The following is an 18,618-nucleotide window of genomic DNA, read 5'->3' on the forward strand; positions in this document are numbered from 1 at the left end:
TAGTTTCATATCAATTAGCATGAGCGTGAGTGATACATTAAAAATAATATCTTCTATTATCTAAAATATCCCGTTGACCCAGGAACCGTACACATTTAAACGAAGATAGAGTTTTCTCATTTGAATTATGGCTAAGCAAGTGCAACTCAAAGTAAAATTAGAAGTGATTTCGCGTTGAGATTTTCATTCCTGCAACTAAGCCACGAAACTTCAATTTATAATTTAATGACTGATTTGAAGAAACTGTATAAATAGTTTTAAGCTTTTGTTGTCTACTTAATTTCATATGAAATCATTAATTTAGTAAAAACACCGGTGTCTCTATTATAGTTTGTTAGTTTTGAACCCTATAAAATTGTCCCATGTGTTTGAACCTTACATGAAATAGTAATTATGCACCCCTTTTTGTTAAGAGTTAACTGCACGTGATGCAATTCTGATAATAATTGATTGATCAGGATGAAATACATATTTCAAAACTATATTTCCACCAAATCCTGGGCGGAATAGATAGTATCTCATAACTTACTTAATAAACATGCATATCCCAGTTTTCTCCATGGCACGCGAAATTCCCTTCCATGATGCTACCATGGAGTACTTCTGCTTAGCAGTTAAAGGCAGCCGCGGATCCGTTTTCGGCGGAGGCCCCTCATTTAAGACCGCTTCACCAGACCTCCTCTCCGACGAAGCCAGCTTTCCCAACTGACAACCCATGGTTTTCAATATAGCATCACATACACAAATCACTATTTCACTGCACTTTGTTTCTCATAATTTTATATAAAACTTCTCTCACAGCTGCACAAACTTGTTTAGTTTCTTTAACTGTCGACCGTGCGCATCTTTATCTTATCTTATCTTGCTACCTGCAAAAGAAAATCTTGGTTAATATAGATAATGTGTGTTAGACAAGGCTTGGCATTGAAGTTATATGTTACACACAATGAGAGACACACATACACATACTGTTGACTCTCTCCAATGGCGTGATTTTTCAAAATTCAAAAATCATTTATTTATATAGGTAACACAATGTACACTTATGAACGTCAAAAAAATAAATATAATATATGAAATTCCAACTTTACATTTACTGCCAATTCTCAAATCAAGGGTGGAGAACGGAAGAGAAGAAATGGCAATAAACTCTCCGCCGCTCTTTTTAATCGCCATTTTTTTTGTTTTACACGTTTGTAAGGAGCTGCAACCATTACACCATGTTCCACATGACATCTTAAGTAATTAAAAAAATAAAATAAATTAAAAACAAAGATTGGTCCTCTATTAGCAGGAGGCATGGTGAAATAGGAGCACGCACTTACATCATCATCACAATGCATCAAATGAAAGCATAAATGTAGTTATAGTATTAATGACAGCCAACACTTATGAAAATTATGAAAACCAATAATTAATAGTTTCGGCTGATAAAATTAATTATGTGGAAAATTATTTTAACATTATTAAATAAAATAAAATTGCCTATTATTAATATAATAATCTGTACAAGAATGTATAATAAGCATTTCCCGGGAACCATGCCGTTGTACAAACCACAGAACTTCAACATGAATTAATAGTTCTCGTATCCATTTCAAACTAATATTACAACTTCGAGAGTATCTCTATCAGTCTGTTTATCGTCCTATATATTTGGTTTATCTATTTCTTCTTTCTTTCGTGTATATTATTTAAAGCCTTTAATAGAAGCATAAAGAGCAGTTTCCGCATAGTGGCATAGGTTCGAATCGCGGCAACAAAATGCGTGCAGTTTTCTTTCTTTGTATGCAATTAACCCTTGCTCCTACTGTGAAGCCTAATATAGTGATAACATATTAGGCTTCACAGTAAAGCAAGAGAAAGGAAAAATATAAAGGAAAACAGCATGTCTCAAACCCCAAAATCGATAACATGTTTCAGACTTTTTTTTTATTTTTTTTATTGGACAATTCACACCAATTGACCTAGTCCCATGCTAAGCTGGTGAAGCTTGTATTATGGGTACTAGGCAACGGATATATATACATATTATAGATAGATAGATAATATATAAATACACGTTTAAACACCCAAGACCTAAGCACAACACCAAATGCGTATCACATCGATGTATGTCTCAGCCGGGGATCGAACCCGGGCCCCATGGATTTGCAGTCAGGGGTACTAACCACTAGACCAATGAGCCGTCAACTTAGAAGGTTGGTCCCGTGCGCGTCTTTAAAATTTTAAATTATTGAAGAAACGGATGCCATCTGAGGAAGATCTTGAAGCGCTACTGAATTATTATTATTATATAATAGAAGTATTTAAAAAGCACAAGTTATAAGTTACTTAACTATTATGCCGATCTTCAAGACTAGACTAATGTTTAAAAGAGCACAATAAATATTTAACCCTGCTAAGTTAATTGAAAGAAGTTGGCAGCTTTCCAACTTACGTAAGGCGATATTAAAAGTTTAACTTAAATCACTTAAAGCCATCGGCTACACGTGAAGACATTTCTTGATTAAAGTACCTTATAAAATTGGTATAAAACGAAAATAGTTTTAGTAAAAATGTAGCGGCATTGCTCATATTTTGTATCAGGCGCTTTACAATTATCTCTAAGGACACATCTTCACTTCCAATTGAACTTCGGCAAGAAAAAGACATATTATTAAGAAGTTTTAGATTTGTATTTATATTAGCACAATAATTTCACTAAAGAATGATCGTGGCCCATGGGAAGAAATCCAGTAATAATTATCAATTAATTGTACACATAAAGCGAGTGATTCAACCAACAGTGAAGTGTTCCTTTTATTACGTATATTCCAAACCGTGTTCTAAAGCTAATTGAGCAACCAAAATATTTTTATATCCATTTTTTAACTGTTTTTTTGCTTTCTTATCAAAGTTACTTACATTTTGTTTCATATGTGAATGGATACCATTTTTTGAAATAATTTTTGATATATTTCGTAATCGTTTTCAGTGCGAATTAAAAGGTAGTGAAAGTTCAAATAACTAAATGTAAGTAGCATTCATGAGAAGTTAGAAGTATACAATATTAAGTTTACAGACTTAACAACTAAGTTTAAAGTTTTCTCAGTGTTGTTGATTTGCAAGGTGAAATCGAAGTTTTAAGTCCTGATAACTACTACTTATCAATATTTGTATCCAAGTTTCATTAAAAAATATGAAACATTGTAGCTAATAAAAACAATTAAAAACGTAAATAACAAAAAGCAAAAACGTATACTACTTTAAAAAAATCATCACTATCACCAAATCAACATTTTAGCAAAGCAATTTTTTCATCATCATAGCACTACTACATAAAACTTTAAAATGTCTATTTTAAATGCGAGAGAATCCCCAGAAAGTCGCCCCGGCAAAGTTATGTGAACGTGTATGTGAGTATTAAACCTCCAGAGACTAGCCTTTTTGTGTAAATGCACGGCAGATGGAAACCTAAAGAGAGTAAAGAACGTGTGGTTTGTGTTGCTTAAGCTTTGGCCCGTTCGGGGAATATGCCCACTTCGGGTGGTGTCCATGTTCGCGCCCTGCTGATACAGGGCAGTACAGGGGCGGGCAGTATAGCCCTTGGTGAGGGCTGCAGCGCGCGGGGAGACCTGGTCTCAACTCGCTGCGCGCAGCCGATGGGGTAAAGAGAGTAGTCATGGCAAGGTGTTTTATATAGGATAACACCCGCAACCAGAGAGCCGGCGGACAATGTTGCTATTGTAAAAATAGGTTATAACTAATGGACACTTCTCATAGAGCTAATATTTCTATATAAACCTAATAATATATTTTAGTCTTAATTTTTTATTGTTTTTGATGTTTTATTTTATTTTTTCTTTAAGTACTGTGATTTTGTGTGTTTATCTGTCTGTGTTTTTGATTGTAATAAATCTTATGTCTATGTCTATGTCTATGTCTATGTCTATGTCTATGTCTATGTCTATGTCTATGTCTATGTCTATGTCTATGTCTATGTCTATGTCTATGTCTATGTCTATGTCTATGTCTATGTCTATGTCTATGTCTATGTCTATGTCTATGTCTATGTCTATGTCTATGTCTATGTCTATGTCTATGTCTATGTCTATGTCTATGTCTATGTCTATGTCTATGTCTATGTCTATGTCTATGTCTATGTCTATGTCTATGTCTATGTCTATGTCTATGTCTATGTCTATGTCTATGTCTATGTCTATGTCTATGTCTATGTCTATGTCTATGTCTATGTCTATGTCTATGTCTATGTCTATGTCTATGTCTATGTCTATGTCTATGTCTATGTCTATGTCTATGTCTATGTCTATGTCTATGTCTATGTCTATGTCTATGTCTATGTCTATGTCTATGTCTATGTCTATGTCTATGTCTATGTCTATGTCTATGTCTATGTCTATGTCTATGTCTATGTCTATGTCTATGTCTATGTCTATGTCTATGTCTATGTCTATGTCTATGTCTATCTATAAAATATTCAAATAAATTAAAGAAGGCTTACAAAATTTAAATGAATGCCAGAAATAATTACAGCCGACAATTCGTAACGAAATTACGCTAAAAATCCCGAGCCTCTAGCGAAGGGACATAAATGACAGCGTAATCTAGTAATGTCCTGTTTGGTTGACAAATGCAATTAACGCTGATGAAACACACGAGTAATACACATGAGTCCCACGTTTACACGTCCCACGAGCAAGAAAGGTTTATTAATGTTAACGTAAAATTGTAAAAACCGTTAGATTGTAATCTATCGGTTATCGGTTATCGGTATTCGGTAGATTGTACTACACTAACTTAGTTATCATTCAAACTTCTTTGGTCAATTACAGATTAATTTTACTTCCCAACAATTTCATATAACTACCGAATAATAATACGTTAAATTGCAAGCAATATGTTGAGTTGACAATCTTTCGACAGTTTACAATCTCGCGAGATAGATTACAATCTAACGGTTTTTACAATTTTACGGTGACATTAATATAATAAATTTATTTATTTCACTTTACGATTATTTTAATAAAAAACGATATTTATGAGAACAAAATATTCAATAGCTGAAAATAGTCAACTTCGACTCTGTCCCTATCTCATTTCATCACGGCATAAATACAATTTGGAAGAAGGAGACATAAAAATATGTTTCATCATTTGTATATGAGGGTCAAAATGAATGATATTATGTGCATACCCTCTCGAATCGTGACGTGAAGGATTCTGCAGCTATCATGGCGATCTTATTGGCATAAGGACAGACAAAGAAGGGTTTTATGTGGTAAGGTATCGTGCTTTGCTCCTTCAACAAACCGTTGGTGGTATAAAACTTCTAGAAGGGTCCGTGACGAACTGTGGAATGTCTGATGCTGGGCATGATTTACCCAAAATCTAGCTAGTGTAGGACACTAGTAAAATACGAACTAGCGAACTGTGGAATCGGCTCCCGGGGGGGGGTCTTCCCTCAGAGATACGACCTCCAAATTTTTAAAAAACGAGCCTACTCCTCCCTCAAAGGCCGGCAACGCACCCACTAAAATGGGTGTCTATGGGCTGCGTGGACTACCCTTTTTGGTCGTCCCGCAAGCTCGTTTGCCCCCCTATTATATAAAAAAAAAAAAAAAAAAAACCTTTTGCGTAATTTGTTACGACTTTGTTTTTTCCAACAAAAACTCTTTATGCTCCATAACCTCCATCTATTTTAAACCAGCATAGTGAGTTCACACAGAGAATTTTAGTTTTTATGAATAAAATTTAAAAATTGTACATTAAAATGTCTTTGTGTTATCCGCTAACAATATAGTTTGTTGTCTGTGTCTCATGGGATTCGCGCGGAAAGTTTTTTAATCTGTGGAGCAAACTTCCACATATTGCCAGCTCTGCCTTTTGTTTGGGTTCAACTCTTTGTTTGTTTATTAGTTGTTGATTTACGTTTGAAATGATTATACAAAACATTGTAGTTTCGTTATATATTTCACAAAATAAAGATATGATTTATGTCGAGTTTGACTTTAAATTGGCCCATTCAAAAACCGAATTAAGTTGTCAAAGTTAACTGACATTCAATAAAATAAAAAACCTAGCTGTCATAAATTTTCGCGCCTGAATGCGTGCTCACAAAATTACCCTGAAAATGACAAACTAAATTATTCTCATTCATTTGAAATTGAACAGAATCGCTTTTGTAATAAAGACTACTTTTGAAAAATCTAAAAATATGATAATTGTGTAAAAATGAACCGTGAATAATACTTTGTCGTGACGAAATGACTGTTGTTGATAGTAGAATATCCATTTGAAAAAGATTGATCTATTTACACTATCTATACTAATATTATAACGAGAAAAGATTTGGTTGTTCGTTTGTTTATTTGCAATGATTAGGGTCTAAAACTACTAATATTCAAGGTTATTTTATAATTTGAACCCGATGAATACAGACTCTAGAAATTACGATAGACCCAAGATGTGGAAAAGACTAATAAACATTCCTAAATCGCATCTGCTGCGGAAACTATTGACAATAGAGCAAAGTGATTTACTACAGATTTATGGAAAACATCTATATTTATAAAATAATCTGCCATATATATAATATATATACCATAAAATATATTAGGTCCTTACATATGAAATTGGCGTTTTGTATGGGAGGAACAAAAAGTCGAATATTTTTAAACATAATATATTTAATTAATCAAAGTATGAACCATTGTTTTCTATGTACTTTTGCCATCTCATAGATAGTTCATTTATCCCTTTACTAAAAAAACCAGTCGGACGGGAATCAATAAAATCTGTGAAGGCGATTTGGACTGCCCCATCAGAGTTAAATTTTTTCCCTTGCAAGAAGTTGTCCAAATTTCGAAAAAAATGGTAATCTGTTGGAGCAAGGTCCGGGGAGTACGGAGGATGTCTTAGACATTCTAATTGAAGCTCTTCTAATTTGGTAGCCGTCTGTTGTGCAGTGTGTGGTCTAGCGTTGTCGTGAAGTAGCAGTGGCGTGGAGCGATTGACCAGAATAGGTTGTTTAGCCGCTAGCTTTTCCATCATGGTTTGCAATTGCTGACAATAGACATCAGCCGTAATAGTCTGGCCAGATTTGAGAAAACTGCAATGAACAATACCGGCACTAGTCCACCAAACTTACAAGTAATTTTTTTGGGGTTAATTTTCGCTTGGGGCAGGATTTGGCTGGCTGACCAGGATCCAACCATTGCGCTGAGCGCTTCCGATTATCGTAAAGAATCCATTTTTCATCACAGGTAATGATTCGGTTTAAAATACCTTCATTGTTGTGCCGGTTCAGTAATGTAACGCAGCAGTCGACGCGCGATTGCCGGTTTGCTTCAGTAAATTCGTGAGGTACCCATCTTTCAAGCTTTTTAAACTTCCCCACTTGCTTCAAATGAATTAAAACAGTTTTATCACTAACACCGCAGCCTGCAGCTAACTCGGACGTGGTTTGCGATGGATCCGCTTCCTCAATAGCCTTCAATACTTCATTATCAACTTGGGTCTCAGGCCGTCCACGGGGCTTGTTCTGCAGGTCGAAATTTCCAGAACGAAAACGTTGGAACCAAAAACGAACAGTGTTTTCTTTTGCAACATGACCGCCATACACATCATTCACCCTTGGAGTCGTTTCCGCGGCACTAGTGCCACGGCGGAACTCGTACTCGTAAATAATGCGATACTTTAAGTTTTCCATTTTGTAAAATGAGTGACGCAAACAGAAAAAAACAAATGAATGACGGTCATCGAAGCACAAATACATGTGTAAATAGCTGTACAAATTTTAATTTGGAACTCTTAACCAAAGAGGAGATATTTGAGGTCAAAGTGGCCAAAACGTAAAACGCCAATTTCATATGTAAGGACCTAATATAATACCATATGTCTAACAAAGAAATGTTATTCAACATTTCAAAGTCTATTTGCCGAGAAAATCTTTAGGCTATTCAACATCGTGCTACGAATTAATGCGGGTGAAACCGCAGAGCACAGCTACATAAATTGAACTATATAATTGAATGTAGTCTATAAATTAAGACTTCAATAGCATGTAGCATATATAGCAACAAAAATAGGTAAGAATATTTTTTAAATATTATCTATGTCTTGTTACGTCATACTCTATATGACAAAGCGAATCATGATAAATTAATTTGCGCTTGAATATTCCCGCATAAGTGTCGAATAGACCTCGATATTTAATTACTTTATTGAATAAAATGAGGGCGATTTTTATATGAAATGAACATTCAGCATATAGTATAATTATTAATAATTAAGCCTCATTTATTAATTGAAACATTCATCCATCTTAACAAAAGATACACATACATTTTATAAAGAAATATTTTTTTATTCCCAAGACCTCATAGAGAATAGGCCTCCTTCTTTCGGCTTCATCTCTCTCTATCTTGAGTATTTTTCTAGGATATAGTATACAATACACCTATACTTAACAATATATAGATATATTATTATCAATAAAAATTAATATCAAGAATAACTTCGAAGATACATTTATTAAGTTTAAGTACATTTGATGGAGATACCAAATTAGAGAAAAATATATTCTTATCAATACAAAATTTATACTATATAACATAATGTTACAAAAAGATTATTTTCAACAATTTTTCGAATGAAAACTCCCTTCGGCGGTTTCAGAAACGAAACATTGGCGTTTAATATTCTCTGGCCTTTGAAGCTTCACAAATAATTAAAATTCAGTAAATTTTTGAGGTCTTTTCTCGACATAAGTATATTTAAAATGTTAACATCTATGAAATAGCTTGTCCATTAAATTATTTTTTATAAATTTAATTACATTTTATAAAAAGTTTTAGGATTATTAATAAAAGAAAATGTTTCATAAAAATTTACTACGGCGTCTTCAAATTCGTTGCTGAAAAAGCACGACAGTCATGTGTGCTACGGTTGCAACCACTTAATTTGATTGTTGATGATTTGATGATTGATGTTGTTAGATCAATCACAGTCTTCTGTCTCATTCAATTGTTTTCCTGTTTTTCAAATATATCAATTTCATTTTTAGTTTATGTTTTTAAGCAATCCAGCTGTCAATTAGTACACAAAGATAATATTTTTTTTTTATTTACGTACATATATAGATAACTATTATACCATTAGAGATAATAGATGACTTTGAGTACGACTAGAAACAAAATGTAACATTATTAATTTAAATCAACACCTATCGTGTAAGGTTGGTCTTTTAATGGCAAAATAACTGGTAATTTAAGTCCCAATTAACGCTTAATTGGGCCTCAAATCCGTTGAAATGAGAGGCTTAAGTGGAATAGGGGGATTAAAACACCAATATTTTAGGTTTATAGTTAAGTATGATTTATTAGTGAGACCTACATAACCAAAGGGGTCAAGAACTAAATTACTTTTGTCGCAATAATACACATTTAAGGAACACTAAGTTTTCTTACTATATTTAAACCTACAATTAAACATTAATATGATAATTATGATTAAGTATTACGTTATATTATACATCTATTATAGACATCTATATATATCCAATGGATATAGTGGATATTATCCATATAGATCAATTTGCCTGAGAAAATTTCACGAACTTGTGGCAGAGACGTATTGGACGTGTGTGACGTTGCTCCGTCCTGCTGGAACTATGTTCTTTGGTTATAGCCAGGAAAGTTTTGAACTTCAGGCACCAAGAAGTCGTCTAACATTTTCACATAACGCTTCCTTTGAGACACATGTTACTAACGGCTGATACCAGGTACGGGTGAATTTTTTGTTATAATTTGGAAATACATTATTATAATTACTCAGGGAAATCTTATCTTTCCTATTTATAAATAAAAATTGTATAAAGTAGCAAATCTTTTCTATGTGCTTATAGAGTTTCATTTTTAATGTGAAGACTATTAACTTTTATTATGTGTGAAGTATTCATACAGCGTCAATCTACGCAAGCTTGTATTCCAGAACAATTAAATTTCATCAAGAGTTGCCAAATAATTATTTGTATTCGAAGTTTGACGGTTCAAGTGAAGATTTTGACTTGAGATAATTTCAACTGACTAATTTCATAAAATCAAAAAAATAATTTCAATTTTAAAATTCTATGTTTATTACCCATTTGTTTTTGTCGTCAGAGTAGGTAACTGTGTATAGATGATTCATTAGCAAAATAGCAATTTTAACTAGGAAAATTAAGAACTTTTTATTTCTGTTAACAGAAAAAAATATGTTTACAGAAAATTTTAAAACGAGCTTTTGTTCAACATAATTTTTTACTAACTTTGAAGTTTGGCTCTGTTATTTTCATTCCTATAATTTGTTCTGTGTTGTACCTGTCGTAGCTATACATTGGATAGTCAGTCAAGACATGTAATACCGTCCATTCAGCTGTATTGTTGCAAGGACAGATAGCACTTTTCTTAACTCTAAATCTGTGAAGATACCATAAGAATGTTACTTTCACAGAGAAGTGAAGGCTTAGATCTAGGGAAACGTTTATAAATGTTGACAATGGAAATTTAAGTTTACTATTAAGGTCATAAACAATATCTTTAAAAGCGAAGAAATATTCAAAATATATAAAGTGGTAAGATGACAGTTTATTGTCACTAAAACGTAACAATAAATTACAATCTTAAGCTATTAAAAATAAAGAAATAGAAGACTAAAATAAAAAATCTGGTCCCTGTGGCAGTGAACCTTTATTGCTGGCAGCATTTCCCTGCTATATTGCAAATCTTTCCTAAAATAATATATGACCCGTTATTTAAACTAAAACTTGCCATTTATGTTCTCACCAAGGTAATTATCGTAAAAGCCACTGCCAGTAGCCATAAAGATTGATCTTAATATAACGTTAATGTGGTATGAATTAAAAATATATATTATTATAATTACTTCAATATGTACTGTTGCAACTCCTCACAAACGTGTACCTAATAGAAAATAATTGGACATTTAAAATACTGGAGTTCTTCCCATCCGTTCTACGCTCTTGATTTAAGAAATTATTAAATGTAAATATTTTTTATTAACTCTCATAATTGTAAGTTATATGACGTGATTATCGTACATAAATTGTACTTAAATTAAATGGAGGACTAAGTACGATAAATGCTTTTAATTCGATCAAATTCACACGACATCTTTTATCATTGCGGCACGTTCCCTTTGAAACTATTTCCCTTTAAGAAGCTGGTGTAACCTCAATATAATTGAAGGCTCCTTTGAGAAGATTACTTCCTGACCCAACTTTATCTAGTCAGTCGCAGCAATGTACGGAATGAATGATAAGCTGAACAGGACAAATCACTAGCAAAACATTTCAAAATAAAATTTGTAATCAATAAAACAAATATTAGAAGAACTTTCACTTTTATTTCTACTAAATAGTATAACTTCATGTGACCGTACTCATATGACATATTTATATGATATAGTTTCGCTTGTAAATGTGTGTAAAATACATTTTGTCATCACATATAAGACATATAATAGGAATAATCCCTTTTCCAGGTAAAAGTTTTTGTTAGACTGTAATATACACAAAAGACAGCTTTATCTTTTTTATTAGGTACTAGGTAATATAGAATATATTAATTTTATATTACATAATGTTAAACTGACTTTAAACCCGAAGTATAAAGTTTACAGCTCAAAGTGTATTTCTTCTGTGGATCGTTCTGGAAGACTAGGTGATCTAGCAACATTGACAAATTTTTATTTATTTATTTGCACCATCAAAGTCACTGATACCCCAATTCTAATTATTATGAAGCTTATTCACTAAAAAATAATTAAATTAAGATAAAATCAAATAAACCACTGTTAACGGTTTTGAACTAATTTGATTTGATTTAATTATAATGACATTGGCACCTGACAGTGACGTCATTGCTCCGATGTAAAAAATATTTTGAATAAAAATGACTATGAAATTACTATTACTACAGAATTAACGACTATCAAATAGCTGTTAATTTGTAGATCTAGTAATACTGGCAAATCTAACAAAACCAAAAGTATCAAACTTTAAAAACTGTTTAGACTTTGACGTTCTTAATTTATGAGCTCTGTTAAATAATGACAATGGCAGCTGACAGTGACGTAGCCATTGCTGCGACATAAATATATAGGGTAATTCCGGGGGAGATGGCCCTAGTAACTATAAAACTGTATTATCATAATTATGATGAATAAAACAGTGAATTCGTATAGAACATAAACTTTTATTCTACTTTAAAAAAAAACTAGGACTGGCCATCTCTCACCGAGTGCCCTATATACATTTTAAATACCAAGAATTATCTTTTCCTTAAGGCGTTAAAGTGTAGTGTAATATTTAATAGACAAATTCATAGAACATTGAGTCTTCGACATTCTCAACTTCATCGAATCCATATGTCACTTATGTATATCGCAAAGAAAGCCGTCAATGCCATTGTATCGTGGTATTAAGAACACGAAGATGCCGAAATTCCGTAAATCTCGGCTTAAAAGCTGAGAAATTCTTGTGTCACGTAAATTTCGACAACATCCGGCAAATTCCTTAAAAAAGTTTTTCGTTCTCCGAGAAATGGAATTTAATTTTAAAAGACATCTTTGTCATATTAAATAATTATCAAATCAAATCAAATCAAAATACGTTTATTCAATTTAGATGCTTCTTAGAGCATGCTTATGAATGTCAACAACGTTTACAAAATTCACGAAAGAGCAGGGCTACGCCATCCGTTCGCAAAACTACCAGGAGGCCTTGTTCTGAGAAGAACGGGCAAGAAACTCAGCAAGTTTTGCCCTCCCTTTACATTACAATTATTCAAAGGAAAATGTCATAAACCACAACTTTATGAATATCTACAAACTACACGTTTAATACTAATAATAATAGACAAGCCTAAACGATAATATTTCCCTATTACGACTATTATTTTTATAGCGGAAAAAATAGTTTTATTTTAGAACAGTGCAATTCTATAGCTGTTAAGTTCTTTATGAAAAAAGGTATAAATATAAAAAAAATAGATATTGAATAACAAAGTATCCGAACAAGAATCTATTTTTATTCGCAAGTATTGAATTTGTTAAAATATCGAAATCTTACGTAATTCAAATATATACCACTCAAATAAACTGATAATATAAAATAAACAAAGCATGCGGCGTGTGTTTGTGTTACGTTATTTTTAACAGGTTGCTTGAGAAATATCGATTGGTACATACCAAAGTACCCACAATAGTTTAGTTCTAAAACTACGTAACACGTTTTCAGCAACAATTAATTTAAAAAAAAACCGAATGAAAACGTTCCAGGATTTTGCTTGTGCCTTTTTGTCTCTCCATTGATGAGTTCTATCATTGGAAGCTCCAGTATGGCCCCAAGGTCTAGCTGATATCATCTCGTCATCGTGTTTTTGGGCGTCTCTGTCTTCTGGTCCCATTTTTGGATACCACATACCACCCGTTTTTTCCGTTTTCCAAGTTTGCATCTAACCATGTGACCTATCCATCTCCATTTTAACGATACGAGCTAGTATATCCGTAGTTGTTCTTCTGATATCCGAGTTTTGGTTTTGTGACTAAATCTCTCATTTCCTTCCCCTGTGACACTTCGCAAGTCTGTCTGTGTAACTGTCAGACACCAAGTTTCGCATGTGTTATGCAAGGGACGAAACAAGTGTTAAAAGCTTTCAGCAATACATTGATTCAAATTTGTATGTAACATACATATCTAATTTTTCCATGTCTTTTAACTTGTAACGTGATAAACGTTACGTTATTGTAAATATCTAGTTTTAGGTCTGGGCCTCACATTTCTTTTTCTGTTTCATGATCATTTGTTAATCTAATAGGCAAGTAGGTGATCAGCCTTCCGTGCCCGACACACGCGGTCGACTTCTTGGGTCTAAGGCAAGCCGGTTCCCTCACGATGTTTTCCTTCACCGTTCGAGCGAATGTTAAATGCGCACATAAAAAGAAACTCCATTGGGGATCGAACCTATGACCTTCAGGGATGAGTGTCGCTCGCTGAAGCCGCTAGGCGAATACTGCTCTATATTATTTACGAAACATGGAGAGGATAAATTTACAGTTTAATAAATTATCTATTTCGTGTATTAGTGGATAAACCGTCGGTGATCTATTTGAACAACTACTAAGTGTATATTCTGTATCAGGCGTTGATAGTTACAAAAAGCATTCCTCTGAAATAGTTCCACGTTGCCACGTTCACAACACCTGCGCACTGCTCATGCGTCATCAGAGTCTTGAGGTTGATACGCCCCACTGAATTGTGCGAACACAATACAGCTCTTAGCATAAACCTCACATTTGAGTGTATTTATGGAAATAAGATTCTAAGAGCTTTCGACGTGTTGGACTAAGAAAAATCTGGATTTGAAATTTATTGAGATTGTATAGAAGGTGGTAATGGAATTATTTTGTTTACTGTCACAAAAACAGGGTTGTTATAAGTTTAACGTGTATGTTTGTTTATTGTAGCTCCTAATTCTAATATGGTTTTTGTTAGAAAGCTGGTGTAAAATGGTTTTTACTACAATTTATGAAGATCTGTTGTTTCAAGCCCGTCTATTTTATTCAAAAACTCAAACTAATCGACGAAGTCTTAGATTATATTAATAATTATTTAATTAGTTATCTAATTAGCGAGTAATTAAAATAGGATTGTTGTGTTGAGGGTGTATCTAAATTAATAAAATTAACGTGCTATTATTTTAACTGCATAATACCAAGGATAAATTCATATCAGAGAGCCTATTTTAGGTAACTTATAAATTTTAGTTTTATATATTTGAATCGAAAACAAATTGTAACAATTTTTCTAATTCCTTTTGAATCGATTTATATTTGTGTCAAGTATAGGTAGAGCAGTGTTCGCCTAGTGGCTAGTGGCAGCGTTCGGATAAGGCTCTGCTGTTACCGCATCCCGCCTAAGGCGATTGTCGGTGGCGCCTTGGGGTTTTAGTGGGTATGCACAATCGCGAGTCCCATCGCGAGCGCAATGCATTTCCCCAAGTAAAAAATAAAAAAAAGTGGCTTCAATGTGCAACTCTCTTCCCTGAGGTTGTTGGTGCGGGCCCCGGCTGTGCACCAATAATCTTTATTTCTATGTGCGCATTTAAAGTTAGATTGAACAGTGAACTAATACATCATGATGTAACTGGCTTGCAGGAGACCTAAAAAGTAGACGGCGTGTGTTAGGCACAGGAGACTGATCACCTACTTGTATATTAGATTGACAAATGACCATGAAATAGTTATATATTAAATCTTATAAATGTACTTATTTTAATACAGTATTTACAATATTTTTATGTAATTATAATTAATAAATAGAAAATAAAAGCAAATTTAAAAAAAATGTTCAGGCAGTTCTGGCAGTTTCTCCTGTATTGCGATACTTATTAGTTGAGTGACGAAAGCAGCTCTGGGGTCATAATAGGCGACTAGTAATTCGTTAAATTAATTGAATACTCTCAACACAACAATCCTACTTATATCATTAATCGCTAAGCCTTCAATTATATCACTCCTTAAATAATGATTAATATCAGGGCATTGTTGTCTTGAAAATGTATTTATGTAATATGGCTATAAATGATATCACGTACGGTTACATAAGTTCTATTAGGAATCTCTTCTAACTCTTGAACAGAAAATACAACAAAACGGTCTTATTGCCGCTGGGAAATTTTTTGCTCCTAGCACTTACTAGCGAACGCTTTAATAATGTTCCAGCTGAAATAGTTTCACTGCAAAACGTACAAGTTTATTATATAATCACATTTTGTTTCACCAAAATTTAATTTTATTTTTTTAGTACGGTTTTGTTTACGACGGTTCAATAAAGTTTTAGAAAGGTGACGCAATAAATTCCATTAAAGAAGTTTTAATTAAAATAAGCTGTCCACGAGAACTTTGTTTCGCCTTAATATAAATTTACTAAGCCAACCTTTTTAGTTTAGTAGCTACAAAGTCAAAGTCAAAAGTCAAAAATCATTTATTCATGTAGACACCATGTACACTTATGAACGTCACAAAAGAAATGTACATTAAATGATTCTAATTTTACATTTACTGCCAGTTCTCAAATCAAGGGCGTAGAACGGAAGAGAAGAACTGGCAATAAACTCTCCGCCACTCTTTTTAATCACCAAGTTTTTGTTTTACGTTTGTAAGGAGCTGCAACCATTACACCATGTTCCAGATGACATTCTTAGTAATAAATAATAATAAAATAAATAAAAAAACAAAGATTTGTCTTCTATCAGCAGGAGGCATGGTGAAATAGGAGCACACACTTACATTCTCGAATACATACCAACATATGGAAAATTATATTATTCTACTCCATAGTGATGGTTCGCTGTTTCCCTCCATAAAAACCTTCCTCAGAGTTCAAGGAATAAATGAAAAAGTGTGTGTACGTATGATCACGCGTTAGAAGTTAAATATCTTTGGCGTAACAACACAAAAATCTTTTCAAAAATTTTATTCTACGTTTGTCGAAAAAACGCAACTAACAATAGAAAAAACTTAAATGTTGACTATAGCTAACTTCACGGTGTCAGTTTTTCTTGACGGTGTGCGCGCGGATCGCAAAAGTTTACTCTTACGGGTATCATGTTTTCCTAACGCGCCAAAGACGCATAACTTCAAAAAATACTCGAATTAAATCCTCCATCTTCCAGTTTTGCGCTTAACAACAAATTTTGCGATTCATTTTTATTCATATATATTAAGAATTCACGCAAACCAAATACAACATAAAATCGTCATTGCTAAAGCGTATTTGCGGGACAAATAATTATTAATTAAATGCAATGATATTTTTTATATCTATGTACTATATTAATATCTGCTACTTTTAATATTCCAGTGAATAGGTTATCTCGCTCTTATAACTTGATTACTAACATTTATGAAAATATTGATATATTTTACAACAATCTTACTAACCGTAATTTTGTCAACCTCTTATTGAATTTCAAATTTCTATTTAGTTTTTTTTAGTTTAATGTTGATGTTCTAGTATAATTTATGTGTGTATAAAATATGTGAAGTCATATTTTCTTATATATTTTAAGCATTCATCTTGTTTTAGGACTTATAAATAAATAATGTTATCGACTATGTTACCTAGCCTGCTGCTACATATTTTTATGATTTATGAGTCTGTCGTACTAATTATCTCTAAGTTGCATTTTAGCTAAGCTAGATAATCTCTGGAATGTTCGAAGTATAAATTAATATATCGTATCAAGTACTTAGGAATGATAATGGTATCTATAGATACGATGTATCATTATTGCGTTCAATACAGATAATCATCATATAATGAAAATACTTGCATAATGATAATATTGTTCTAATTTCGTAAATTGTGTTCATAATCGCGTCTTAATAATATAAACCACACATATATAATGTAAGAGAGATTCTTTTTTTAATTTTTAAGAGCCGGTGCTTTCCTCACTTAACGAATAAGTATCGCAATACTACTGTATGTACTACTTACTAGGAAATGCTACCAGCGTTAAAGCCAGACAACCACAGGGACTGGGAATGTGTTCTGACATATGACTTAATCACATTTGTATTGGTCATTGGCATCTAATTATTTATGACAACAATTAAATATTTATGACAACAATTTTTGAAGTTGGTACTCATTCAATGAAGCAACAATTATACCAATAGCTGCAAAACTTGAGTTACACAGAAGTGGAGGATTTAATGGCTGTTATATAACATTGCACACACACATAAATGCACATTTAATAAATTAACAATTTTGAATTAGAAATAAATTATTGTTTTAGACCCAAAGTTCGAGTCTGTATGTCAGGTACAGAAATCTGATTACCTCCTTGCCTATTAGAAATTAAAGTGACCACGTAACAGATAATATACATTTGTGAATACTTGTGGTTACACTATTTAAAAAAATTGGGTATTTTCACAAAAATCACGTAAATTTTCAATAACACTTGTTTTTTATCGTTATCTGAGGCAAATAACATGCGTTTTACTCAATTTTTACTTTAAAGATAGCTTTTTTAGTAAGATTATTAAAAAAATTAAGGAATCATAAGGAGTTAAAAAAACTATCAGTGTGCAAAGAAAATCCTCTATCAATTGTAACAAATTTTATTTGTACTGTACTAAACTTTATATTTTATGGGTTATGAAAATCTAAAGGCAAGCGCACACGTCTACAAGACTCAAGGTCATAACTGGGTCAAGTACATCGCATCTGTTTACTGCTAGCCTCGCCGAGATGACGATTTGCATACAACTCAAATATAAAGCATTTTTGAAAGAATATTACTTAAGAGATTTTGTTTGGCTGGGGTGTAAACGTTATCTTATATTAAATATATGTCTAAACCTTTTTTTGTATACATTTTTCAATGTATGGATGAATACAAATCATTGCAATAGCATTTAAAGTGCACTGCATTTTGGCAGATCTTGTCACTCAATAAATGTATGGCACCTTAAAGTAAGTTATGCCTATTTACCTGAAATTAACCTTCCGTTGAAAAGAACCCTGACTAAATGTCTGCT

The 18,618-nt window shown here is 32.8% G+C and overlaps 1 protein-coding gene across 2 annotated transcripts in view; it reads right to left on the minus strand.

Moving 5' to 3' along the window:
• LOC125060106 (neuroglobin-like) overlaps positions 1-18,618 on the minus strand; it is a 104,840-nt gene that overhangs the window by 56,511 nt on the left and 29,711 nt on the right. For both annotated transcript variants that reach the window (XM_047664820.1, XM_047664821.1), the window contains exon 3: positions 530-869. In XM_047664820.1, the coding sequence (XP_047520776.1) occupies positions 530-717 (188 nt within the window). In that variant the 5' untranslated portion in view covers positions 718-869. The remainder of the gene's footprint in view (positions 1-529; positions 870-18,618) is intronic.

Source organism: Pieris napi, chromosome 21, assembly GCF_905475465.1.
Source record: "Pieris napi chromosome 21, ilPieNapi1.2, whole genome shotgun sequence".
In the NCBI taxonomy this organism is placed as follows: domain Eukaryota; kingdom Metazoa; phylum Arthropoda; class Insecta; order Lepidoptera; family Pieridae; genus Pieris; species Pieris napi.